Source organism: Camelus ferus, chromosome 32 (assembly GCF_009834535.1).
Source record: "Camelus ferus isolate YT-003-E chromosome 32, BCGSAC_Cfer_1.0, whole genome shotgun sequence".
Taxonomy (NCBI): domain Eukaryota; kingdom Metazoa; phylum Chordata; class Mammalia; order Artiodactyla; family Camelidae; genus Camelus; species Camelus ferus.
The window spans coordinates 20,667,276-20,695,113 of record NC_045727.1 but is presented as its reverse complement, the minus strand read 5'-3'; the positions used below and the strand labels follow the sequence as shown (position 1 = coordinate 20,695,113).

At 49.4% G+C, this 27,838-nt stretch overlaps 1 protein-coding gene across 1 annotated transcript; it reads right to left on the bottom strand.

The window, feature by feature from the left end:
• Positions 1 to 400: 400 nt before the first annotated feature.
• Positions 401 to 22,786, bottom strand: ANKLE2 (ankyrin repeat and LEM domain containing 2). The gene is made up of 13 exons (XM_032471946.1): positions 22,537 to 22,786; positions 16,400 to 16,870; positions 14,691 to 14,894; positions 13,450 to 13,643; positions 13,182 to 13,370; positions 10,719 to 10,841; positions 7,548 to 7,614; positions 6,210 to 6,382; positions 5,359 to 5,465; positions 4,296 to 4,489; positions 3,393 to 4,008; positions 2,669 to 2,800; positions 401 to 2,305 (listed from the first exon to the last, which is right to left on the bottom strand). The coding sequence occupies exons 1-13, from the start codon at positions 22,721 to 22,723 to the stop codon at positions 2,083 to 2,085; spliced, it is 2,880 nt and encodes a 959-aa protein (XP_032327837.1). The 5' UTR covers positions 22,724 to 22,786; the 3' UTR covers positions 401 to 2,082.
• Positions 22,787 to 27,838: the final 5,052 nt, after the last annotated feature.

Sequence of the window (27,838 nt, the reverse complement as noted above, 5' to 3'; positions counted from 1 at the left end):
AGAAGCAGGGCAGCATCTCAGGAATAGGAAACAAGCCCAGTGGGAGGAGGGTGTTTGGGCCCCGTTGTTTACAGGGCCCAGGGACATCATGCTGGAAACTGTCCCCTGAGGTGGGCCAGACTAGATGACTGGAAACTTCGGGAATGACAGTAATGCTACCCCTAAGTTTGACTAAAAGGAAAACAGCCTTTAGAGACCATACAACACGTGGGCCCCTGAACTGGCGCCAGGAGGAAGGGCCACAGGTTCCTCCTGCCTGTGTTGCTCCAACCACTCCCGCAAATAAACCACTGAGATGGCTGTACTGTTTAAGCAAAACACTGCTTAAAATTTTGCTAAAAAGGACATTTTGCCAGGGCAAGGGTGAGAGAGATCTTTCTGAAAGCGTATGATTACCATGTGGGTTTAAAAATAATTTATTTCATTAAGTAGTTTTAAAAAGACAAACCTGCCATAGGACATGTGATAATGCATTCACTGCAACCAGGACCACCTCATGTAAACATGTGGAGAAAGTCAAAGGCCTCAATTTGAGAAAACAGCCTGCAGAATTAGGGCAAACCACTTTTAATTTCCACATGGATATTTACAACACACAGGACAGCACAGCTGGACTTCGGAGAACACGGATCATCCCTGTGAATATTCCTGTGTTGTGACTTCTCTGAGAACAGGTGCCTTTTAAATGTGCTGTTTGGTTTTTAGAACAGAACGTAGTTTTCTGTCTTACAGCTAGAGCGTCTCTGCACAAGTCGTACCACCCTGTGTAACAACCTTTTGAATTTTAAAACCTAAATCTTGGTTCCAATATTCCTGACCTATTATCTCGTTATTGTGTGAAGAAATACACTTAAAAAAAAACAAGTTTCACATCAGAATTTTTACAAATAAAAAAGCTCTTCTATGCCTACTTCCTATCCCTGTATATTCTCAAAAAGTCCAGGAGAATCAAAAGTGATTTACAAAAGGCACTGAAGTCGGCAGAAGCATTGGTAGTTTGCACTTTGGATCAGACACTGGAGATGTTCCCAGGATACTGCTTGTGTGTGAGCAGTGGTAACACCAGGGAGAAACCAGACCTCAGCTTGGCGTCCTTGGCATGCGGTGCTACGTGGGTTCCCAGGCTCTGTGCACACAGACCCTGCGGGAGGCAGAGCCACGGGGAAGGCTGAGATAAACCCACACTAGGGTAACGAAACCCAGATCAGACACACCCCCTGAAGCAAAGCTTTAGTTTCTGTACTAAAATGTGACACTCTTTTCTGAAATGAATTCTAACATACGGGATACGTTTCAAAACTAGGGAACAGTTTGATTTTATCACCACTGCGTTGGCAGCTAAACAAGGTGCACCGTGAAAGGTCAAGTGCTGGTGAAAAAACATCTTGTAGTGACCACTGGTGCATGAGTTCTGTGTTTGCATGACTCCCAGTGGCTCAATTTTTTCTGAGTGAAAAGGTAGTTTTATCTTCTGGTCACCCAGTTAAAGGTTTACAGTGACTAAAATTCCGAGTATCGATGCAAGTCTAAGACATTCAAGGTCCACTGGGTCCCGGACATCCACCTCACCACTTTGTCTGACCAATGAGATCGACAGGCAAAGCAAGGAGGATTTTCTACCAGGAACTAGAAAGTCAAAGACCCTCCCCGGAAAAGGAAGACGGTGCAAAAATCACCTTTTTCTTAAGAACAGAGTTGCAGCAAGCGCAGCTGCTGGCGGAATGCTGCCGCCGCCAACGGGGCGCTCACTGGCCATCTGGCGAGCTGGCAGCCCCAGAGCCCTCCTCTGTCTCGTGTGCAACTAGGGACGGCTAACTGAAGTCTGTGTCGTCACCACGCAGACAGGTTTCAGGAAATCTGATCTGTGTGTGCTTTCATCAACTTCTCACAAAGTACCAGAAAGCTGAATTTTATACAGAATGTTGGCATTGTCTAAAACTGTTCCCCTCTAAACGAGAATTGATAAATTAATCAGAATACATGTATGTTTTTGTGTGTGTGTGTGAAATTTTAGCAATAAGCACATTACCTTTCTGTCTTTAAAAGTGAAGGGGGAACCAAGAGCCGCACAGCGCTCGGGCCCTACAAGACGGGGAGTGGGCCCAGGCGCACCATCCTGCGGAGGTGGCCCCTGTTTGCGGGGCTGTAGCGCCCAGGGCTGCCTGGGCCGGGGGAGTGGGGAGCGGGGCCAGGCTTCCCGGGGCTGCCTGCCACGGGGCTGCTCCTGCCGGGGCTGCCGCTGGGAGCACAGCCAAGATCCAGCAGCTGCGACTTCACCTTCCCTTTCAGCGCGGGGCTCGGCCAGCTGGGGAACCAAGAGCAGTCAGTCAGCACAGACAGTTGAACAGGATGGGGAAGGCACAGGCCACCACAGAACTTGGGCCCCTGCACCAGAGCCTGGGGAGCCCTGCAGCTCCGAAAAGAGGTGCCTCAAACCTCAGAACCAGGGGCCTTGAAGGCGGAAAGCTCATACTATTTCCCCCTCGAGTCGAGTGACCCTGAACAGGAATCCCTGCACCCCCCATCCCTGCGCCCCCCAACTTGCCTATCAGCAGTGCCCCCGCTGCCAGCGTGGCCGACAGGTCTTCTATGTTCCAGACGAACCCTCCCGAGAACCCAGCTCCCGATACCCCACGTGACAAGCAGATCGCCTCCGAGCCCCTGGTACCTCTGTCTGTCCGCGGGCGGGTAGCACAGCACGGCGCCCCTCCACCGGTGCACGGCCGGGTACTGCCGAGGGTCCACGTCTGCACACTCTAGAGCGGCCAGAACGTCGCGATCCAGCTTGGATGGCTCTTCTCTAGAAGGTACGAGAAAACACAGAAGCAGCCATGGTTACAAACTCAGATGTCTAGCAGCACACATCCTGGAGAACTGGAGGAGGACCAGGCGGCATGGGAGCCGGCCTGTCACCGCCAGCTGTCAGGGCTGCGGTCCAGGCTGCGAGCAGCCCAGGCAGGGCAGCGGAGGGGATGCAGGGAGGAGCCCTGGACCTGCCGTGCTCTGAAAGCATGTTTGTTCTGCATAAAGCCCCTTCAGGCCACAGAGCATCCTGGGGCTGGGGACAGCCCATCAGCCGGGGGCCTGGGACTGACCCTGAGGGGTCTTTCTTCCTAAAACAAACTAAACTCCTAGGACAGCTCAGTCATCCTGGGGACAACCGCTTCCTAGGAAGTACAGGGATGGGGGGATGGGCCAGAAAGGAGGATGCCATCTTCCACGACTTAGAAGATGGTCGAGGAGCATCAAGAAGCTACAAACTGGAGAGAGGGAAGGAGACTGCCCATCAGTCAGGCTGTGGGCAGAGGAGCGGCCAATGGGCCCCCAACAGCGGCCCTGGTCCTCACGCCCCACACCCCCCAGCAGCACCGTGTGCACACCCCAGCTCGTACCCCAAAAGGAAGAGCCTCTGTCTGGGCTCCTGCGAGGCGGGGACCCCCGAGGGCTCCAGAGGTACAAAGCTGCAGCCATGGTGGGCCTCACGCCCAGGACTCCTGGGGCCCAGGCACATTTTAGCAATTCCAGCTGACATTTCGTTTTCTGTCCTTGTCTGGTTATTTCCGAGTTTGTCGGCAGCAAGCGGTTCTAACCAGTCATTCTCTCCTGCGTCCCCGTTCGATGCTGGGGTCTCTGCACTTTCATCTGGTGTCTTAGAAAAGCCACTTCCTAGATTCTGCAAATTCAGTTTATGGAACTCAGCAGTCAGGCCGGAGACAGGTGACAGGAGGGCCCCCTCCCCATTCAGGTCCTCGGGCCTCTTCTCACGGCTCAGGCGGCCACACAGCCTGTGTCCGCTGCTGCGGGGGCTGGTCGGAGCGTGGGCCTCCACAGGGCTGGTATGCTCCCAGGAAGGGTTGTCGCATCCTGAGCCTCCGAGGGCAGCGCCCGGGGGCCGGCTGCCGTTTGGAGCCGAGCTCTCCCGGGTTTTGGTCTCTTCCACGCTCACGCCATCGTCCCCATCTAGAAAGGCCCTCACAGAGACGGAGTTGCTGCACCTCCGGTGACGGCCTATGGGGACAGAGGGCGGCTCTCAGGGGCGAGAGGAACGTACCCTGTGCTGCCATCAGCACGGCCGCGAACCTCTCCATAGCAAGTCCCCCACACTCAAAGCCCCCTCCTCAGATTCCAAGACAGAAAACCCCTTGGGCTGCTCCCTGGAAGTGGCAGGCAGGACCCAACAAAGAGAAATACAGCCTCTGGGCCCGGGTGGCCTCCCCCAAGGCAGGAAAACGAGCAGGAAGCTGCGGTGGGGCTGGGCCTGAGACCCCTAGCAGGAGGGGCCGCGGACAGCTCACCCGGGGGGGCCGAAGCGTTGTCCTGGCAGCAGGCTGCGTCTTCTCCCATGCCGTATTGGGGATTTTTGCCTACTTCCTGCTGAGTAAGATATTCTTCTAGCTTTTGCAGGCCTGCCTGGGAAGACAGATCAACAAAACAGCCCAGAAAGTCCCAGTACTCGACCCAGGGGTACCCCAGCTCGTGGGCCAGCTCCCTGTAAGAATAAAGCACAATGACCACTTGTGAGACCAGAACAACGCCCACAGAACTGACTAGGCAGGAGACAGCGCCTGATTCTGGAAGTGGCGGGACAGCACCTGCAATCCTGGTGGAGACTCTACATGATCCTCTGCTTGGGGCTAAAGGCGCACTCTCGGTTTTCTGAAGGGGCGCCCCTCCCAGGGTCAGGCTGAGCATAGCCTTGCTCTTGGGCTCTGTCATGGTCAGGAGTGAGCCAAGGTCACCAGGGAGAAAGGAGACCCCAGCCACAACACACCCTTCACACCGACACATTCAAGAGGGAGGAAAGGCCAAACCACTCACTGACAGAAGACTTTCTGGTTTTCATAAAACAACTGTATAAAGTTGGAGATGATTCTGGTTTGGGCCAGACATAAAAATTCTAAAGTCCTTTTCGCTTGCAAGCGGAAAACCTAAAACCAGGCACATATTTTGAGAAAAAGTTCTGAAAAATTCAGTTAAGCTTTGTTTATTTCCCACATAAATTAGCTTCTCGACTGCAGACAAAATCCTTTCCAGGGGCTTCTCTGACTAGTACCTTCTGGCCACACCCACCTGGTGTGTTCACTTCCCTGTTCATCATGGGGCACCTTCCACCACACACTGTAGCGCCCTCGGACCCCCCTCGCCCCCGCAGGACCATACTAACAGAGACTTGTGCTGCACAAGCTGCGCTGTGCACGTCTGCAAGGAACCCGGCCTGAGAGGCTTTAGAACCTCCCAGGAAACACCTGGGAGCTACCGCCTGAAAGCAGCTGCACTTCCCCCGCAACCTCCAGACAAGCACACGGCGGGCCACGCAACAGCACCACAGCTCCTCGTCCCTTCATGCCCTTCAAGTACCTTCCCACTCTCTCGATGCCTCTTTCTGGATCGGATTTCCTGACGTTGTGAAAGAAGCCCGCTTTCTCTCGGGGTGGGGTCTTCCAGAGTCGGCGGAAGTCTTCTGCCTACAAAAACGTGTGCTGAGCTGTGCTGTGCCCCGTGGTCCCTAGGCCCACCTGTCCCAGAGCCAAGAGAGCACATTCCAGAGATGACCGGGGTGGGGGTGGGGGGGTGCTCTGACAAGGTCCCGTGAGGGGAGGGGGAGGCCCTGGGCTGGACTGAGGGTCAGAGCCACACCAGGGCTGCCACCCCAAGGGCCTCGAGCCATTTCCCCACTGCACAAGAAGAAAACAAACGTTCATGCTTTTTACGTTGTATGTGGCTAACTCTAATCCTGACATTTTTACAGTCTCAGGTAACTAATTGTCTAGAACTTTTCATTTACCAAGATTATATACCGGTCAGCGTATGAAATGTCTTGGTCTGGAAGGAACTTCAGTCTGCAAATAAAGTTTCCTAGTGACAATACAAATCCAAGAATACTTGAAGGGACAGCCTAGCCAGCCCGGCACAGCGCTGAGAAGGGCCACCGACACAGATGGGAGCAGGTGCCGACAGCGTGGGGAGGGTTGGCCAGGGATACCTTGCCTCTTGGAAGTATGGGCTCAGCACACAGCCGCCCTGGCTAACCAGTGAAGAACGGGGTCAAGACACTAGTTCCTCCAGCAAAAGTTCTGAAGCCTCTGACAAGTCACTGAGATTCCACGAAACCTGGTCTCTAAGGACCAGAACAAAGCAAGAGGCTGGAACAACCCAATGCTTCTGTTGGGGACAGCCAGGAGCTGGTTCCAGAAGCTTCCACAGCTCACCTTGGACGGACTCAGGGGCCCCACAAAGGCTCGCAGGGTCAGAACAGGGTCCCTGGGGCCGCCTCCACTGTGGCTGACGTGAGAGGCCTCGTTGGTCTGGTCTGAAGACCACAGCTCCCCAATCACCGGAGAAGATGTATCCTCTGCTCTCAGGAGGGGCACGTAATAGTGACCTGCAGGAGGAAACACACCAGGGCTCAACTGCCTGCCTGGGCTGCCCCCAGCTCAGTGGATGTTCGCCACCCCACAGGCCCCGCACGGGGTCCATGGTAACAGTAGTAAGAAGGCCGCAGAAGCTCTGGAGCTAAAGGACCCGGGCAAGAGGCCAGGGTGCGCCGTCCCACACAGAACACGCCCGCGTTCCTCCAATGAGAAGCAGGAAGGAAGGGGCAGCAGGTTCTTACATGGACCGAGAGCGGGACTGGGGGCATGATCAGCACGGGGAGCACTTGAACCTCCCCACTCCCTTTTGTGTATCTTAGTGTCTTTTGCTGAATCCAAGACACTTTGCCAGGCCAGGTGGCACAGTGCGGCGGGAGCGCGCCCAGAAGAGCAGGGAGGCAGGCCTTAGCCACCCCTGCGGCCCATGGAGCAAGGTGGGCGGACAGGGACGCCAGCCAACAGAGGAGCGGAGACCGGCCCACGGGGAGGCCAGATCTCTGCTGCAGTGTCGTCCCGCGAGCGGCACCACCGGGCTTCTGGCGAAAGGGCACAGGACAGGTGCTTCCGCGGCTGGCTTCCCAAACTCACTGGAGCAGCACAGAGGACGACGCTGGGAAAAACCCTTCCCGCAGGCTGCCACCTTCCCCCCAAAGCCTGCACGCCAGGAGATGCCAATGCCACGGCCCACACGCTCCGGACCAGGGGCGTGAGGCCAGAGAAAGCACTGGCAAAGCTTGCGGAGCCAAGCAGGAGGGGTGGCCCCACGGGTCACGGTCTCAAAACCCAGGGCTGCAGAGGCCACAAGAGGGGTGCCGGCAAGGGAGCCGGAGGAGGGGCAGGGCCTAGGGCAGCGGCTGTGGGGTGACAGGGCCAGCAGGGACCCACCCACCCGCCGACCTACCCCTTCTTGCCTGAGGGGCTCAGGGCAGCCGCCCCCCTCCACCTGAAAAGAAGGGGCCACAGAAACCTGCAAGACAGGCCCGCAGAGGTTGAGGGCCGAGGCCGTGAGCCACAGTCAAGTGACAGACAAGTTGGTCTCCCAGAAAACAGGTGAACAAAGGGTAATTCTGAGGGCCTCCCTGCAGCCCCGCTTCACCCTCACTTGCAAGACCAGGCCCGGACGCTGCCCAGGACCTCCACCTGGGCCCACTTCCCACCACCCGTTCCCCACCTTACCCTTTAAATAGTCTCTAATCCGCTCCTTCAGCTCCACAGATTTATTTTTGCTCCTTTCACAAATAACCTATTTTAAAGAAAAGGGGAGGGTATAGTAAGTGGTAGAGCATGTGCTTAGCATGCAAAAGGTCCTGGGTTCAATCCCCAGTACCTCCATCAAAAAATAAACAATAATAATAATATAAATAAATAAACCTAATTACCTCTCCCCCCACCAAAAAAAAGAGAGTAAGTGAACACTCTAAATCTAATTTACCACATTTTCTTATCATTAAAATGATTTTTAAAAAGCAAGCTGTAAAGTCAACAAAACAAGGATAGTATCCTAATGCTGAATACTGCATAAGCCCACCATCAAAAAATGTGCACTGAGAATGGAGCGCCCAGAAGTAAACACACCTACGGTCAGTTAATCTCCAACAAAGGAGACAAGAATATACCATGGAGAAAAGGCAGTCTCTTCAGCAAGTAGTGTTGGGAAAGCTGGACAGCAGCATATAAATCAATAAAATTAGAACACTCCCCACACCACCCATAAAAATAAACTCAAGATGGCTTAAACACTTAAATAAAGGCAAGACACCATAAAACTCCTAGAAAAGAACACGGGCAAAACATTCTCTGACATAAATCTCAGCAATGTTCTCCTAGGGCAGTCTACCAAGGCAACAGAAATAAAAGCAAAAATAAATAAATGAGACCTAATCAAACGTACAGGCTTTTGTACAGCAAAGGAAACCATAAACAAAACGAAAAGACAACCTATGGAATGGGAGAAAGTACTTGCAAATGATGTGACCGACAAGGGACTAATTTCCAACATACACAAACAGCTCATACAACTCAGTACCACAAAAACAACCAACCCGATCAAAAAATGGGCAGAAGACCTAAATAGTTATTTTTCCAAAGAAGACAAATAGATGGCCAATAGGCACGTGAAAAAATGCTCAATATTGCTAATTATCAGAAAAGTGCAAATCAAAACTACGATCAGGTATCACTTCACAGTGGTCAGAATGGCCATCATTAAAAAGTCCACAAATGCTGCAGAGGGTACAGGGAAAACGGAACTCTCCTACATTGTTGGTGGGAAGGTAGTTTGGTACAGCCATTATAGAAAACAGTACAGAGGTTCCTTAAAAAACTAAAAATAAGAGTTATTGTATGATCCATCAATCCCACTCCTGGGTATACATCTGGAGGAAACTCTTAATTTGAAAAGATACCTGCACCCCAACGTTCACAGCAGCACTATTTACAACAGCCGAGACACAGAAACAGCCTAAATGTCCATCGACAGATGACTGGGTAAAGAAGATGTGGTATATTTATACATAATGGAATACTACTCAGCCATAAAAAAGAATGAAATAATGCCATTACAGCAACATGGATGGACCTAGAAATTATCACAGTAAGTGAAATAAGTCAGACAGACAAAGACAAATACCATATGATATCACTTACATGTGATATGAATCTAAAATATGACACAAATGAACTTATTTATGAAACAGAAACAGACTCACAGACACAGAAAACATACTTATGGTTACCAGGGGGGAAAGGGGAGGGGAGGAGAGATAAACTGGGAGTCTGGGATTAGCAGGTACAAAGTACTAGATACGTAACAGATAAACAACAAGGTCCTGCTGTACAGCACAGGGAACTGTACTCAATATCCTGTATAAACCATAGTAGAAAAGGATCTGAAAAAGAACACATGTAACTGAATCCCTTTGCGATACACCAGAAACTAACATAATATTATAAATCAATACTACTTCAATAGAAAAAAAATTTTTTTAAAGTGTGTTGAACAGTGTTATCTTCTTCCTAGAATTTTTTGTAAAAGTTCACAGGGGCTGGGACAAGAGGAACAAACTCTGAGATTAAGGGTGAATTTATCATTTTCTAATTTTGTGCAAGGAAAGGAAATCTTCAAGTGCACCACCAAGTCAGAGCCAAGACACGCAGACACGTCTACCCTCAGTCCCTAGCATCTCGCTGCCTGGGCGCTGTTCACTGCTGTCTGGCTGGGTTGAAGAAGAACTCCTCTCCAGCCTGGGACACGTGTTTTATTTTGGCAGCCAGAGGAAACGATGTTCTCATCCAGTCGAGAACTGTGAACACTTTAGCTAGAAGCAGTAAAAAAACCAATAACCTTACAAGAAGGAGGGAATTCCCAACTCCTGTCAGAGGAACAAACTACAAGGGTACAGCTGTACCCTTTGACTACCACAACTAAGTATTTTCTTTTAAATTCTGTAACCGATTGTGAGATGGCAAATGCTTTAAAAGTGTTAGTTACCAGACAGCCTTTTCTATTGAAAAAAAAAAAAAAGCACATGAAAAGTTGAATCAGATTTATGCAAAATAATGTTAATTTCTGGCTTGTAGAATGGCCTGGTAAATTTTACCCTTTCATGTGCATTCCAGACTTTCTAGAGGTGGGCCCTACCTGTGTGTAATCACAGCCACTACAAAGGAAGCGCTCGCTACCGAACGGGACCCTTGGGATTCTATCTCCGAGGGGCTGGTGGGTCCAGGCCAGCTAACCGCTCCTATGCATGGTTCAGATTAACCCATCTTCCAGTTCTTTTCCAGTCCCCGCCCCTCTCCACCTCACTGCAGAGGCACCTCTGGCCTCTGGAAGGCATATTTTGCTCAACTGTCAACACAGATCATGACGAGGCCTGCTTCATACGGCTTGTATGGGGAAAGTGAGGCTACACGGGAAGGGCTTAGGACGGCCGCTGGTGCACGCTGAGCTGAACACCCATCAGCCCCTTGCAGCACCATCGTCCTCACCATCTCCATCCTCACCACGACCCCCACCTCCCGTGTTCTCTCTGACCCTGGTCAACTAAAGTATGCACAGAGGGCACCTGATCAAAGACAGGTGCTGCTGAACACAATTCGACCACCAGTTTAAGGAAAATATGATCAGCAAACTGGGGCAGTTCACTCCCTCCTGGCTCTACAGACGCAGCTTCTTCACAGAGCATGTCTTACTCAACAACCAGAGTCCTCAGGTGTGCCCCGAGGCAAACACACACACACAGTCAGAGTCACTTGTGACCTCACAGCGGCTGTGACCGCAGGCTGTACTTCCCTGCGTTTTCACTTCTAACACTGACCGGTAATAGCACTGTAATGGATACTTACGTCTTCAGGTGTTTTATCGTATTTATTTCTTGGGTTTTTTACAGTCAGAGGGTGTGAAGAAAGCACATTGACCACATCTGCATTTCCAAACTTACAAGCAAAGTGCAACGGTGTGTCGTAGCCCTGGGAGAGAAGTAAAGAAAGAGCACTTACTTCCTATTTACGCTTCTTGTGTTTCATGAAGCCACTTTAAGGTGCAAATATGTATTTAGTAAAACAGTCAAACAAAACCCTTGAAAATAAAGACCACAAAAGACAGTGTTTTTCTAACTGAAAAATCACTGGCATGCTGGCACCTCCCCACTTTATGCCAAGGCTTGAGGGTGGCATGGCCGTCGTTACTGTGTACCCTTTGCTGGCGGGGAGTTCACAGAAGAGCTGGGGTCTAACACCTGCTCAGCAAACAGTAGCTTTAACAATTCAGGGCCCAGTACACTGTCTTAAAAATCAGTGCTCAAAAAGCAAAATAAACAGATGACGGCCACATTCAGGACAAACCAAGACTATGTTTTGGTCTGTACTCAAAACACTCTCTAGCAGATAATATCACAAGTCAGCCACAGAGCGTCCAAAACAGAACCCACTCACGGCAGCCCTGCAGTCCACCTGCAGCTACCAGCTCTGACATCCCTGGCAGGCTGTCCCCTCCTTCCATACGCCACAGCTGCTGTTTCCAGGGCTCCTCGCCAGGTACCAAGACTCCAAGGGACCTTGCTGCCCAGGGTTGCTCCCAGCTCCAGTACCTCTCCACCCGGTGACCCCGGGGACCTCGTGCAAGCAAACATCCTCAGGTCAGCTCCTGCCACGGGTCCATGCCTCCTTGGGCCACGGGTCCATGCCTCCTTGGGCCACTGCTCCATCTAAGACAACTTCCTGAGCTGAAAAGTCCTGGGTGTTTGCCCTCCCACACCCCCCGCCCTTTGTCCAGGGTTGGCAAGCTTGCAGTTCAAGGGCCACGTCATAAACCTTTGGGGCTCTGTGGGCCATCCAGTCTCTGCCCTAATGTTATGACTCTGCCCCCTGCTGCAGCTGCAGACAGTAGAGAGGCTGAGCATGGCTGTGTTCCATTCCTGAATCAGGCCCTTCCTGATCACCTTCTACCTGAGGTAACTCCAGTTCTGCGGCCCAGGCTCCAGCCAGAGTCCGAGCCCCCTGCCAGGCCTGCGGAGCCAGGGCCGCTACACATCAGGGCCAGCTGGTTCCACCCGGCATTCAGAGCCTCACAGTGGCCCCCACACTCACACAGCCTTCTGGCTGCTCCACACCCTCACGCTGCAAACTGTCCGTCTCTAACCTGCTCCAAGTCCCACCAACGAGACCCCAATCTCCCCTCCTTCGTGCCAGAAACTTCCATCCCTATCAGACAGCAAGCTCTGGGCTCTCCGACACCCCCGCTGACCCAACCCCGCTTCTCACCCACCTCGTAGTCTCTGAGGAGCCCCTGTGCTTTCTAAACCACCCAAGAACTTATGGCCAACACTTGAATGGATTCCTGCTTTTGGTGCGTTACAGCCAGAGCAGGTGACCTGGGACATCTACTTTCCAGACTTTACGTGTTCTCGGGGAACCCACGTACACACGTCCTCAAGGCAAACTGCAAAGATGTTAAGAGACTGTATTTTCTGTCGGGCCCGCAGGTCTGTTCGTACCTGAGAGATTACACCCTCCACTGCACCATCAGACCCCCTGACTTACTGCTTGTTCGTACGGCGTCCAGAGCTCTTCGACTTTGCACCTTCTGTCCTCTTTTACAGTCACTGTTGCTTTCATGTGCCACCGCTTTCTCTTTCATGCCTTCCTTTCACTCTGCTAGCTCGGCCCAGTTTATCTCCATCCCCTCCTTCCCTCCTGTTCATTCTCGTTTGCTCTCGCCTCTCAGTCTGCAGCTCACCGTGCACATTCAGCATGTATGAGGACACCACTCCAGCCTGCTGCTTCTGCTTCCTCTCCCTGCCAACCACAACTTTTCAAACACCCAAGTTTCGCTCTGAGTTGACAATTCTTGGCTCTCAGATATCAATGGGTTTTCCCAAAACCCTTCTGTTTCAAGAATCCTTATGTAAACCTTACTTCACTGAACAATTTTCACCCCACAGGAATATTCCTAATGTCACGCTACATGGAAAAAAGATACGCGTGGAACACGCCCTTCTCTCTTTAACTTTTGGGCATCTCCCTGCCCTCCCATCAGCTCAGGCACATCTGAACAGGGGCCCTGGGGAAGTGTCCAGGGGGCAGCTCCACCCCGGCTGAGCCCCAGGTGCACCCACCCTGCCAGGCCTGGGGGACCTCCTGGGTGTGAGCAGGTCCCGTCTTCCAGCCAAACCTTCCTAAGCTCCCTGACCCCAATGAGCTGAGCTGAGCCAGTGCAGGGACATGGTAAACAGGCATGCAAACGCTAGGCACCCAGCCCCCTTCTCCAGCCGGGGCCTGGCAGGGCCTGGCCAGGAGGCGCAGACGCACCACTCTGTCTGGCGTGTTCAGGTACAGGTCCACCACGTAGCGGATGCGTTCCTCCAGCATGGGCAGCTCGTCGTCAGGGTACATGAGCCGCATGAACTCAGGGTTCTCCAGGGTCTCCAGGGTCAGCTGGCACATGGAAGCCTGGTTCTCCTTGGCAGCGACGTGCATGACATTGTACCTGCACCCTTCCTGAAAGAGACCCGCAGACTCTGAGCCTCACGCCCAACAACCGCCGTCCTAGCACGCACGAGGCTGGCGGCGGGCTCACCTGCACGATGGTCGGGTTGTCCCCCGAGCCAATCAGATAGCGGGGATTGCTCCAGATCAGGTCGGAAAAGGTGTCCTCCTCTCCCTTCTCCACAGCTCTCCGAAGTTTGGCGGTGAGGTCTTGTGTACGAGGATTTTTATAGCTGTTGGCTCGCTCTTTGTTTGCTGTTTCTGACTCAGACAAGTACAACCCATCTGTTGTTAAGAGACAGAAATAAAGAACATTTAGTTTCACAGACTTCTTCTCATCATTGAGAAAACCAGGCTATACTGAGAGCGATAAAAACCTTTCCCACAGAAGCTGACGTCACTGGGAGTAAAAAGTAAGAGGGATGTGTTTCCTGGCCCCCAGCAGTGGCTGTGGCTTGGGAGGGAAGACGGCACACACCCAAGGGCCGCCATCAACATCCACAGAGATCTTCCAGGCACACGGAGCCCTCCCGGAAAGGCCCTGAGCCAGGGCTTAGTTACAAAACCTAAGGGTGCACGAAAGCCATCTGGAGGGGAAGTGCCACGAACTGTGAAGAGGGAGACCTGTAATGTCTGAAATCGGTCTGGTTTCCATCGGAGGGAACAGAGGAAGAGGACATGGGCCTCTCGACTGTAGGCCAAATGTCCGCAGGGGGAGGGCACTTCCTCTGGAACACCGGCCGGCCTGAGAAGCAGGGCAGCTGTGAGCTCCTGGAGAGGCTGAGACTGAGGCTGGGCTGCCGGGTTGTGTTCGATGCTGACTGCAAAGGCCCCTGACAGGACCCTTGTTCTGAGCTGGGAGTAGCCTGCAGAGGAGGCTGACTACTGCTGAATGGCCCAGGGCTAAGTCGATGCCGTGGTCCTAGAGGGAGGTGTAGCCCCTGGGGTGGATGGGGCAGACAGGTCTCAGCATCTGAAAAGGCCCTGAGTCCAACAGGTGGCGAGCATGACCAACGGACGGAGCGGGAGGAGACGGAATGGGAGGGAACGAAGGAGGAGGGGACACAGGCCCTCAGCAGCTTCAGGGCCTGCAGGAGCCACCGCCCACTCGGCCCCCAGCCCTGTTGCCTCTGCCCAGCCTGGCAGACAGATCCATCCTCCTCTAGCTGTTCCACAGCCTGGGCTCCGCGCTCTACTCCCAGCAAAGTGGACTCCCCTCGCAGGTGGAGAAAACTAGTTACCAGGAGACAGAGCACAGAAAATGGGGCGGGGGGGGGCGGCGAGGAGTAAACCTGACAGTTACGCCACGACGGGAAGTGCTGAGCAACCCACCTCTCAAGCCACCATCGCTAAGGAGTGGCACTGTCCTCACAGGAGGTGGCAAAGAGGCTTTACGTGGTGAAGGGGAGCAGTCGCAAACTCCTCTAGCAAACTTCTCAGCATCTTCTCTGCTTGTGAAAGCTTTGAATCGGGACCCTTTCATCATCTTGACAGCTTGCAAGGCTTCCTTTTTATCTTCATAAACATGGATCCTTTCTGTGTGGGAAAAGCGACAAGGGAAATCAGAGGTAACCAACTGGAGCCACTGTTACTGAATTCACACCTGAAGCCCTGGGTCTGATAACTAACAATTGTTACCCAGTTGTCTGCACTTTTCTCCCGTTAATATTTCATATTTTTAGTCTTGAAGAAAAAGGGCTTCAGGTAGCCAAAAGAACACATCATATGTATGTGCACAGATATATATGATACATACTTTATACCTACACACATGGTTTTTATATCCAAGGGTATCATTCCATACTAAAAAGTTAAATTCATGGGCTAATAATCTAAATAAAAATAATTTTTAAAGTAAGCTAAAAACTGTATTAGTAAAGAATGTAAGAGAATTTTAAACATAATTTGGATGGGGAATGCCTTTCTAAGCATGCTAAGAAACCCAGCCGCATAAAGAAAAAGAAAGCTCCAATTACATAAAAATATTAAAGCTCTGCAGGGAAGCCGTCACAGTCAAGCTCTGCATGTGACTCAAACACACACGACACAAATGACAGACTGGGGAACATACTCTTAACCCGATACAGCAGAAGACAGACAATGTCAATGGCCAATAAAAATAGTCAACAGACATGGCCAAGCAATCTGCCAAATAAATACAGACAGACTACAGCCATATAAAAACGATAACCAACAACAAAGAACAGGTGTTGGGGAGGATGTGGGGGACAGGGAGCCTCATGCACTGCTGGTGGGAAGGTAAACTGGTGCAGAGTATGGCAGGTCCTCAGAAGGTTAAAAACAGAACCACCACACAATGCAGAGTAAGGGCTGGGTGGGAGAAAGCAGCTTTACTTCTACTTTGCAGGTTGCGTCTATAATACACACATGTACTTTCTTCTTACAAAAAGCAACTTCATCCTAATCAACATCAAACTTTCACTAAATCTTTCCAATGCTCTCTCTTTTAGTCTTCTTTAAAGTGACAATGCTGGCGGGAGGGTACAGCTCAGTAGGAGAGTGGGTGCCTAGCACGCACAAGGTCCTGGGTTCAATCCCCAGCACCTACATTAAAGATAAATAAATAAACAAATAAACCTAATTACCTCCTCCCAGCAAAACAAACAAAAAACACTTAAGTCTTATACTTCAGGCAGGATAAAAAAATAAAATGACAATTCTTTGATGCTGAAAGTTACATCTTCACTGACCATGTGCATTCATTAACATACAAGGTGGTCAGGTTGAATTAAAAAAAGGGAGAGAGACGGTTAATCAACAAATGGCAGCTGGTCAATAGATCTTCGTAAGAGAAGTCTATCTTCTAGAATCCAATTTTCTTAATTTCTGAAAATTCCTACATAGCTCAACAAAAAACTCAGGTGAGTTCTATAGAAAAATGCTAACAGTGGTTACTGTGGAGTGGGGAGATGATGCTGGTTTGATTCTTTCTTCTCCTCTGCTGTCTATCATTCTCAAAATCACTTTTCCCCGCTGTCCACGCACCGCCCATGTAGGAGACCAGGCACCTGCCACCTTACCATTTCTCACTGGGGCGTCCTCGTAGGCCAGACACACCCCATAGTACACAGGTGGCTCTGCGGAGGCTCTTGGTGTGGCTCTGTGGCTGTTGACCCCAGGTGAGGCACCAAAAGACACTGAGCAGGTCTTAGAGGCCACAGCATCTTCCTCTGGAGGATTCAGGCCCACACCATAACCAAAGTCTCTGTCTTCAGAAAAGCCCACTGGCTCAGCCGGGCTCCCTCCTGCAGACTGCACGGGCCTCTGTGTCTTGTGGCCAAGAGCTGGGGCATCTGCGGCACCCTGGTCAGGAGGGTGTGAAGGCAGTGAACTGTGCTCTGATAAAGCCCGAGCCAATTTCTTCTCCAAAATGAACCTGGTGGTTGATGTAATGGGTCCACATTTCAACCCGGCTTTGACCATTTCTTCTCTAAGGTCATCTGAATTCAGGAGTTTCAGTCGCGCCAAGACGGTATCCATCGTCATTTCACCTAGACCCGAGACAACAAAAGTCAATCGATGGCTCTAAGTACATCTTCCCTTACACGAATTCAGCAAAGCTGCAGATACAAGAATAGTATACAGAAATCTGTTGCTTTTTTATACGCTAATAATGAACTATCAGAAAGAGAAAGTAAAAAAACAAACCCCATTTAAAATCACATTAAAAAAGAATAAAGTACCTAGGAACACATTTAAGCAAGGAGATGACGACCTGAACAGACATTCTCCCAAAGAAGACACACAGATGGCCAACAGGCACATGAAGATGCTCAACATCGCTACTCAGGAAAACGCAAATCAAAACAATGAGCTATCACCTCACACCTCTCAGAATGGCTATCATCAAAAAGTTACAAATAGTAAATGTTGGCGAGGATGTGGAGAAAAAAAAAAGAGTACCCTCTTACACTGTTGGTGGGAATGTAAACTGGTGCAGCTCCTGTGGAAAACAGTATGGAGGTTCCTCAAAAAATTAAAAATAGAACTCCATATGATCCAGGAATTCCACTCTTGGGTGTGTATGTGTGTGTGTATGTATATATATATTGAAAACAAAAACATTACTTTGAAAAAAATATGCACACCCAATGTTCATAAAAGCATTACTTACAATTGCTGAGATATGGAAGCAACTTGTCCACCAAAAGATGATTGGATAAAGAAGATGTGGTACACACACACACACACACACAACAGAATACTATTCAGCTATAAAAAAGGGTGAAATTTTGCCATTTGCAACAACATGGATGGACTTAGAGGGTATCATGTTTACTGAAATAAGTCAGATGGACAAAGACAAATACTGTATGTTATCACTTATATGTGGAACCGAAAAAAAAACAACAAACCAGTGAATACAACAAAAAAGAGACTCACAGATAGAACTAGTGGTTACTAGAGAGGAAAAGGGAAGGGGGAGGGCAAAGCAGGTGAAGAGGATTAAAAGATATAACTACTACGTAAAAAATAGAGAAGCAACAAGGATATATTGTACAGCACAGGGAATTACAGCCACTGTCTTGTAATAATTTTTAATGGAGTATAATCTGTAAAAATACTGAATCACTATGCTGTACACCTGAAACTAGTATGATATTGTAAATCAACCATACTTCAATTAAAAAACAAAGTGGCAAAAAGCTGGCTTCAGAGTTTCATTTCAATCCAGTATTTACCCATATTCTTTGAAGTCTATGAGTTTTCTGAGAATTTTCGTAAGTTTTTTTCTTTCCAAATTTGTAACCATCTAAACAAAATTGAGAGGCAGTTTCTGGTTCACTTGGATGAGAATCTTAAAAGCGCAGTGCTTCTATGTGCCCTGGTCACATCGACACTCCAGGCAGGCAAGTACACTGGGAAACAGGGCACCCATCTGGGGCCACTTGGAGTATAATCTGGAACAGATCCCCAGGAAAGCAACTGGACAATATCCGTCAAAACTCCAACTGCAGAAGTTTATCTTGCAGATATATTTGCACCTTATTCTGTAAGTGATGAGAAAGTGTGTAAAGATTTAAATGGCGGAGCCACACAGATAGCTCCAGCAGTCGTATGCATATACTGATAACAAAGAGCTACTGTTTAATGAATGCCTGGGTCTGTCCTAAAACCCTCTGCATGCACTAAATTATTTAAAATTCACAATAACTCCACGTGGAGGTATCGCCATTGCTCACCCCCGCCCCACCCCCTGCTTTACGGATGGAGATTCTTAATCAGAGAAGCTAAGTAACTGGTTCAAGTTACACAGCCCCCAAGCAAGTGGATGGGCGCTGGGGCTGGGGCCCCAATCAATGTACCAGGAGAAAGCAGTTAAATCTATGGCGTTCAGGTGTAAGCATGGTCAGCTGGAACCAGGGAGAAGGAAAGCAGCGAAAGGGCTAGATACGAAGCCTCAGAGGAGAGAAACAAGATGTTTTAACCACAGACAGAATAGATGCCTTGGGGAGGGGCCTGGGGGACTGGAACCCGAAGACGATAACACCTCAGTCTTCAGCCTGGATCCCTAGGGAGTGATTCTACCCGAGGCAGAGACTACGAGACAGAGAACAGATGGAGATTTAGGCTCTGAGCATTAGACACACCTAACCACACATCCAGTGGGCATTTTGATGTTCAAGTGTGAGATTTAGAAGACAAGAAGCTTAGAGTGGGAAAAACAGACTGGGAGTTACAAGCACACAGGTAGAGCCCACCACTCCGAGAGACTAAAGGCAGGGGTAACAAGAAACACACAATCTGAGTCACAACAAAGATTAAGGAGGTCAAAAAGACAAGAAACTCAAAGAGATGATCAGGAAAGAATTGGATGTATTAAAACATCGTTGAAACTGGAGGAGAGGGTTTTTAAGACGGGTTTACGGCTGAAATGACAAGGTTGGTGGGGCTGGCTTTAAATTACTCCAGGGGTCTACTGACCACAGGATCCCACCCAGGGAGAGCCCCAAAGGGGAGTTTCGGAACACCCAGGTAGAAGGGCAGCAGAGGTGACAAGGAACTGATATAAAAGGTATAGGACAGGTCAAAGCCACATGCAAGGCGAAGTTTGACGGGTGGGGGAGACTGGGGCGGATGCTATGAATAAGCAGAGGAGCCCCACCCAATCCGGACAATGTTCCCTTTTGCATACCATCTCTGCGTCCTCACTCTAAAGCTACCTTTTTAATGTAGACTAGTTTGAAGGGGGTTTTGTCCTCACAACCAGGCAAGCCCTCAACAGAATTCTCAGGTCACTAACGGTGTGACCTTGGGCAAGCTTTGTGAACTCTAAGCCCCGGCTTCCTCATCTATAAAATGGACTAATAACATCTCTACCTCTTAGGCTGTAATGAGGATTAGCTAAAATAATGCCTGTGTCTGACACTGAGAGATTATCCTCAAGTGTCAGTTACAGCTCTGAAGGTATCAAGTAAATACTTACTGAACTCGCAAGATACATAGTAGGCTAGGAAGTCAATCTGAATAAAAACAAACATGTACCCTGCGTCACTAACATTCTTAACATAATACACTTAGCTTATAATAATAACATTCTTATGAACTTATTTAATAAGTGTCTAATCATGTGTGCAAAAGAAACAAAGGATAAGATGGAAACAAGAGACTGGTCCGCTTTTGGGAGGGTGTGAGCTGGAGAGGAGCAGCGCAGGGAGGCGGAGAGCAGCACTTCCGAACGTGACCTGGTTTGTTCTGACTTAGAAACAAGTTTATGATTCACACGCACAAAAAGTACGATGGGGGGAGACCTCCGAGTGGAATACAAACCAAAGCAAATGAGCTCAACTGTAGGAAGGCAGTGACATGTAACCATGGTCTCTCGGTAAAGACTAAGGAAGGGAACACAAACATACTCGAATGGGCAGGTGGGTTTCTCCGGTGTTACAGGTTAGTTATTCTGAAGCTATTTTATGTGTGGTCTAGAACTCGGCAAATCACCGGGTATATCATGCCTAATGAGGGCCAGGCTCCTCACTGTCAGGAGGGCGTTACAAATGAAGAGGGAGAAGGTTACAAGAGGTCTCAGCAAACTTCCGTAAAGAGTCAGGGAGTAGATTCTGAGGCTCTATGAGACGATGTCCCCTCAAACATCAAGAACAACCACAGAGGAAAGACTGTGACTGTGTTCCAAACATAGGTGGGTGCCGGACGTAGCATGCGGGCCATCACTTGCCCACTCTTTGAGCTAGAATTAGAAGTATCTGCAAGACCTCCATCGACTGATTGATAGAAACATCAAGATACAAGTATAAGAAATTGAGGCAGGTCTGCAGATGGGATAATCTGTCTTTCCCACTTGTGTGGGGAAGATTATCAAAGACACTAACATTGGGGAATCGAAGTGGATGGTAGACAGGATTCCTTTAACTCTTCATTTTGAAGTAACTATAAACAAAAGTTGAAAAATAGTACACAGAGGTCCTGTGGACCCATCACCTGGCTTCCCTCAATGGTGACATCTTAAACACTGAAAGGCATCATCCAAACCAGGCAACTGACACTGGCACTGCACAGTGAACTAGGTCGCAGGCCTCACCAGGACCCACAGCCACTCTTCTCTTGTGTAAGAGTTTGTATGTCATTCCGTGATCGGTCATCACACGTACCTGAATAGTCACTGAACTGTGTCATCACCACGGAGATCTCCCTCTGGCTGCCCCTATGCTGTCTCGCCCAACCTCCTCCGCTGTCCTCTCCCCTTGGCAACCACTAATTTGTCCGCTATGGTTGTAATATTTTCAACTCAAGAATGTTATATACATGGAATTATACACTACAGACTTTTTGGCAATTGCGGATAAAGTTAGAAACATTCAGATGTGGGTTTCTGCCTAAGTGTTCTTTCCTCCAGGGTGAAGGCCCAAGACTGCAGTACAGGCTCAACTTCTTGAGAAACTGCCAGTCTGAGCTCAGAGTAGCTGCACCTTTAAAATTTCCACCAGCAGTAAATTAGACCCACTTTCTCAGCACTTCCACCAGCATCTCGTAACATCTCCATTTTTTATTATAGCCACTCTCATAGGTGTGTAGTGATATCTCATTGTGGGTGTTTTTTTTTTTTGTATATATATATTTTACCAAAGTATAGTCATGAACATACATCATTGTAGTTTAATTCAAAATAAATTTAATTTTTTTGAGGGGGGAGGTAGTTAGATTTACTTATTTATTTTCAGAGGAGGTGCTGGGGGTTGAACCTAGGACCTCCTGCATGCTAACCACGTGCTCTACCGCTTGAGCTACGCCCTCCCCTGCTCACTGTAGTTTAACTTTGTTGAACATCTTTTCATATGTGTTTATCTGTACTATTTTTGCAACTGCTCCTAAGTCTAAAATGATTTAAAAATAAAAGTTAAAAATTGAAAAAGAATTTAGTGTAAAAAAAACACTCCAAACTCGCTAATGGACACATCCGTCCTTTATCCTTAATTTTTTGTCTCGGGCACAGTGCTCGCAATGTAACTGAACAAATCAGCGTGCTATTGACAAAGGTGCCACCTAAAGTTTTCCTAAGGGGATGAGAAGGTAAAACAGTCAGCAGCTGGACAGGATGGAGGTCAAGCCGAGCCTCGTGTCAACGGGCCTGCTCCCCGCCTGGCTTCTGCCTCGGACCTGTGTTCTCTCTACCGGAGCGGGACCTTCCGGGGACAGTTCCCTCAGTTGTTTTAAAAAAAAAAAAAAAAAAAAGGATCGCTTAACCCTGAAGGTGCCAAGGTGGGGTCATCAACTGTGCTTTCCGCTAATAAAACTCCACCTTCCTAGCAGAAAGACTTGAGGAACTCTTGCTTATCCCCCAGGAAGAAACCAGACTTGCGGGCAAGGGCGTGAACGGAAAGCGCACCGGGACAGGTCCGGGATGCCGCAGGGCGCGCACGGCCTTTGCGGTCGAGTCAGGGAGCCAGACTCACAGGCCGGCAACGGACAGGCAGTCGAGCGTGCAGCCTCACAGCTTTTCCACCGACTTACGGGGACGGCTGCGGAGCTTCACTCCACGTCTCTTCCACAGCCAGACTTGGGCCGGGTGCAGGCTCCGAGCCCGGGATGGGAGCCGGGGAGGGAGCCCGGGCGCCCAGCCCCGGAGGCAGGTCCGGGGAGGAGGGGAGGAGGATCCCGGCCCGGGAGGGGCGCGGGCCCACCGGCGGGCCGGCCTTACCTGGATCGGGGGCTGGGCCTGCGGCCGCGCGGGGCGGCGTGGCCGGGGGCCCGCTCTGGCCCAGGCCCCGAGGCCGCGTGTCCAGCCGCCGCACCAGCCAGCGCACCGCGATCAGCAGCACCGAAGCTCCCAGCAGCTCCCAGGCCAGCGCCGCCCACTCGGCCGCCGCCAGCCGCGGCCACAGCATCGCCGCCTCTTGCCCAGTTGCCGCCGCCGCCGTCTCCGAGGCCCGCCCGCCGAGGACCCCGCGTGCCGAGCTGCCCGTGCCACTGCCTGACGGCGCTGCGTTGGGGAGCGGCCGCCGCGGGTCCGGGCCTGCATTCACGAGACAGGGCGTTCTCCCCCGTGCCCGGCGGCCTGACGACGGAGCGCAGCCGCGGCCCCAGCTCCTGCAGACGCAGGGCGGGCGAGGGCTTTATCGGGCAGTGGGGCGGACAGCCCGGCAGGCAGGGTCCTGACGCGGGCGGGAGGCGCCGGCAGGTCCCGAGGCCCCGTAGTGCGGCGCGGGCGGCCCGGGGGCGGGGTCGTTCCAGGGGGCGGGGTCGTTCAGGCCCGGCGGCTTCCACTGATGAACCGCCCCGGTTTCCCTGGAAACGGCCAGCGCTACGTTGCGCCCGGTGCCACAGCGTCAAAGCGGTCAAGATCCAACCCGCGAGCGTCGGGTATTTTATTCTTACGGATGCCCTTTCTTTCTTTTTTTTAATTAAAGTATAGTCAGTTACAATGTGTCAGTTTTTGGCGTACAGCAGCATGTTTCAGTCATACATGTACGTATATTCATTTTCATATTCTTCATTAAAGCTTATTACAAGATATTTAATATAGTTCCATGTGCTATACAGAAGCAACGTGGTTTTTTAAAAATCTGTTTTTATATATTTTATTGATAAACTTTCAAACGGCAAAGCTTCTGACGGCTCACAATTTTACAGGGCAAGTGTCCCCACGCCAAGCCAGCCGACTTCCCAGCCGCTGCGCGCGGAGAAGTGGTGCCCCACCTTTGCAGCAGACGTTGCCCTGCTTTACCTGGATTTAAAAACGTTCTTACGGGGCAGTTTGCTTTCTCACTACCCTAGCCCTGGGGGCACCCAAGGCTTCCCAGACACGTATGAAAGTCGCTGGACCGCGGGTGTCCTGTCAGGCTCCACGCTGTGTGACCCCATTCCCAGGGCATCCGCGCAAGTGGCCCGGCAGCAGGGGAGTGGTCGCCGCCGGCGGGGAAGGTTGACTACCAAGGGGCCTAGGGAACTTGAGGGACTGATGGAACTGTTCTGTCTTGATTGTAGTGGTGTCACACAACTGCATAGGCCGGTCGAAACTCTCAGACGTGTGTAATTAAGAAGGGCGAACTTTTAAAAAAGCGCCTTTATTGTGGTCTGGTTCCTGTACAGTGAACTACACAGATTTCAAATGTACAACTTGAATTTTAATAGTTGTACTCACTTACGAAGCCACCACCACAATCAAGATAGCTAATATTTAAAAAGGGTGAATTTTCCTGTGTAATTTATACCTTTTTTTTAATAGAAAAAATAACCCTAAAGAAATAAAATTAACATCCTTGGTTCAAAAAAAATTAATTAGACGGTACTAACAGTCAACTGAGCACAACAGAAGAGTCAGTGAATTTGAGAATGAGTAAAAAATGCAAATTAAACCCACAAAAAGATACTACTTTATACCCACCAGAATGGTTAAAATTAGAAGACAGACAGTATGAAAATTTGGTGAAGATATGGAACAGTTTTGTAATTCTCATACACTGCTGTTAGGAGTGTAAAATGAGCTAGCCACTTTGAAAACTATGAGGCAGTTTCTTGTAAAGTCAAATGCAGTCCTCCCTGTGGCTCAGCAGTGCATCCTTAGCTATGAAAATGGGCGTTCACAGAATGTTCATAGCAGCTTTATTTATAACAGCCCAAATAGGAAACACCCAGGGGTTTGAATAAACCCTAGAAGGATGCATAAACAAATTTGGAGTTCTCACGTGATAATCCTATAGAAGTTTATTATTCAGCAACAAGGTAGATGGACTTGAAAGCCATATTAAGCAAAAGAACCCTCACACAAAAGTGACACTACATGATTCTGTTTATAGGAGTTTCAAGAACAGCCAAAACTTATGGTGAAAGAAATCAGAACAGGGATTATCTGTGAGTGGTGTGGTGAACTAGGAGGGGAAGCAGGGGACTTTCATTGTGAAAGAGATGTTCCACATTTTACTTGGGTTGATGGTAACACAGATGCATGTTGGTTGACATTTGTCAAAACTCATCAAATTCACACTGAAAATCGGTGCCTTTTTTAATGTCAGGTTATTTTTTAACACCTTTATTGTGGTATGATTCCTATACAGTAAACTACACATATTTCAGATGTACAATTTGATGAATTTGGTAGATGTACACACCCATGAAACCACCACCACAATCAAGACAGCTAACATTTCCATCACTCCCCAAGAGGTGCAAATTTTGAATTCCCAATTTATCCTTTCCTACTCCCTTTATCCCCTGGTAACCGTAAGTTTGTTCTCTATGTCTGTGAGTCTGTCTCTGTTTTGTAGATAAGTTCACTTTTGTCTTTTTTTTTTTTGATTCCACATATGAGTGATACTATATATTTTTCTTTTTCTTTCTGGCTTACTTCACTTAGAATGACAATCTCCAGGTCCATCCATGTTGCTGCAAATGGCATTATTTTATCCTTTTTTGTGGCTGAGTAGTATTCCATTGTATAAACACATCACAACTTCTTTATCCAATCAGTCATCTGTTGATGGACATTTAGGCTGTTTCCGTGTCTTCACTATTGTAAACAGTGCTGCTGTGAACATTGGGGTGCATGTGGCTTTTCAAATTATATTTTCCTCCAGATATATGCCCAGGAGTGGGATTACTGGATCATATGGTAAGTCTATTTTTAGTTTTTTTGAGGAATCTCCATACTGTCCTCCATAGTGGCTGCACCAACTTACATTCCCACATTCCCACCAACCATGTAGGAGGGTTCCCTTTTGCCACACCCTCTCTAGCATTTATTGTTTGTAGACTTTTTAATGACAGTTTTTCTGGCTGGTGTGAGGTGGTACCTCATTGTAGTTTTGATTTGCATACTAATCTAACAATTAGTAATGTTGAGCATCTTTTCATGTGCTTGTTGGCCATCTGGATGTCTTTTTAGTATCCATTTTGTCTACATTTAAAAAGAAATAAATGACACATTATAAACTGACTATACTTCAACCTAAAAAAAAAGTGAAAAAAAAATACACCCAAAAAAAGAAATAAAGTGCACCTTGTTAGAATGAAATCTTACCATTTTTCATTTTTAATTGCTAAGTACCTGAGAACAGGTGTCTGTCTCTAGCCGCTCCCCAGACCGCCCCTGCCTGCTGGGTAAACTTTTGGTGAATTAATCTCCCTGTGCTTCAGTTTTCTCAGTAGAACAGGATGACAGTTGCATCTCTGTCAGAGGTGAGGATTCATACATGCCAAGCCCTTGCTACAGAGCCACAGCGAGGACTTAATAAACATTAGCTGGTGTTACTACTTCTTTAATGGTTTAAAAAACAGGAAAGTTAGTGGGGACAGTTTAGCTCAAGTGGTGGAGCACATGCTTAGGATGCATGAGGTCCTGGATTCAATCCCCAGTACCTTCATTAAAAAACAATAATAAATAAATAAACCTAATTGCCTCCCCTCCACTGAAAAATAAAAATAAAAAACAGAAAAGTTATGTGTGTGTATGTATACATATACATGTATGTATATGTATGTGTATGTGTGTGTGTGTGTATATATATATATATATCTCTCTCTCTCTCCATATCCGAATCTTTAAGGGGTAGCAGGGTCACCCCCATCATGAGGGATTTGTTTCAGTAATCACAGATCCTAGTAATTCAGAGCATGACTCGAGAGATCTGAATTATGAGAGATGCTGTGGCCAGCAGCACCCATTCTCTGTTTCTTCATAACAGAGTCTCCAAGCTGTTGCTGGACACACTGCTGTCCAGCCAGACACCACATCCTGTGGCCCAGTGAGTGAGCGGAGGCAACAGGCGAGGCTGGGTCACTCTGTACAACAGATGACCCCCAGTCAACACTCTGGCCCAGAAGGGACACACCTGGGCAGCACCCCAATGCCTGGGGGACAGAGCCTCCTGCCTACAGAGTGCACCTGCAGCTCCCTGCAGCAGAGCACGACTGATCACTGTGGAAGCCAGTCAGTGTGGATGGAACTGAGGTGGAGTGGGGTCATGGTAGCAGGTCTGCAAGCTGAGCTGTGTGCACTGAACTCAGTCCTGCTTGCTCGGCCGGAGTCAGCAAACGTGTGCTGCAGGCAGCAGCGGGAAGAGGGCGATACGGAAGGCCCAGAGACCATTCTGGGGCCGGCTCCCGAACTCAGCTGGGTTCCAGGCTGTTGCACAGAAGGGAGGATTCGTGAAACAGCGACACGGAAGGAGCTGTGGGCTGGGCTGGGCCAGGCCAGCAACAAGAAGGATGCTGAAAACACCATTTTATTACCAAAAGAAAAAAGAAAAGAAAAAGGATGCCGAGGACAGGAAACCCAGGGGGCTAAGAGATCAGAGGGACAGATCACTGTCATAGGGAAGTCAGCCAAGGAAGGGCCCATTTTCTGGAAGGAGGTGAGGCGATTCAACACATTGAGGTTTAAGGACTGTGGAAATCACTTTGAAATGTCCACCGAGTATTTAGAAATGCGCATTTGAGCACTCGTGGAAAGCTCACAAATGAAACGATCGTCCTCCAAGAACTTCCTGAGCAGAGACTGTTCCCAGGTGGAGTCCAGACCTGCCGCAAGCTCCCAGAGGTGCCCCTTCCAGCCAGGTGCCAAGCTCGGGCCTGAGAAAGGACCTGGTGCAGAAGCTGCACCCCACGCCAAACAGGCCAGTGAAGGGATCAGCCACACAGAATATTGTTTCCCACGCTTCTGGGGAAAGATGTCACCAAAGCATACTTTTTACCGGAATCTGCCACATTCTTTGTTAAGTGAAAACCTGCATACAGGCAGGCTGCTTCTGGTCGGAGAAGTTACTGATTGCACAGAATTCCTTCTCAGGGAAAGGCTTGGATGCTCTTCCAACAGCCCTCGTGTTTATCCATCACACTGCACATCAGTGGCATCAATAATTCTATTCATCTTCCCCACGAAGTCTGCACAAGGGATGAAACTGCCTGATCTGGTGATTTTTAAACACCGAGCCGCCCCTCGGCGCCAAGTCCCCGGTCCCACACTCACCACAGGTTTCCACCGGCAATTACACCTCCTCTAGGCC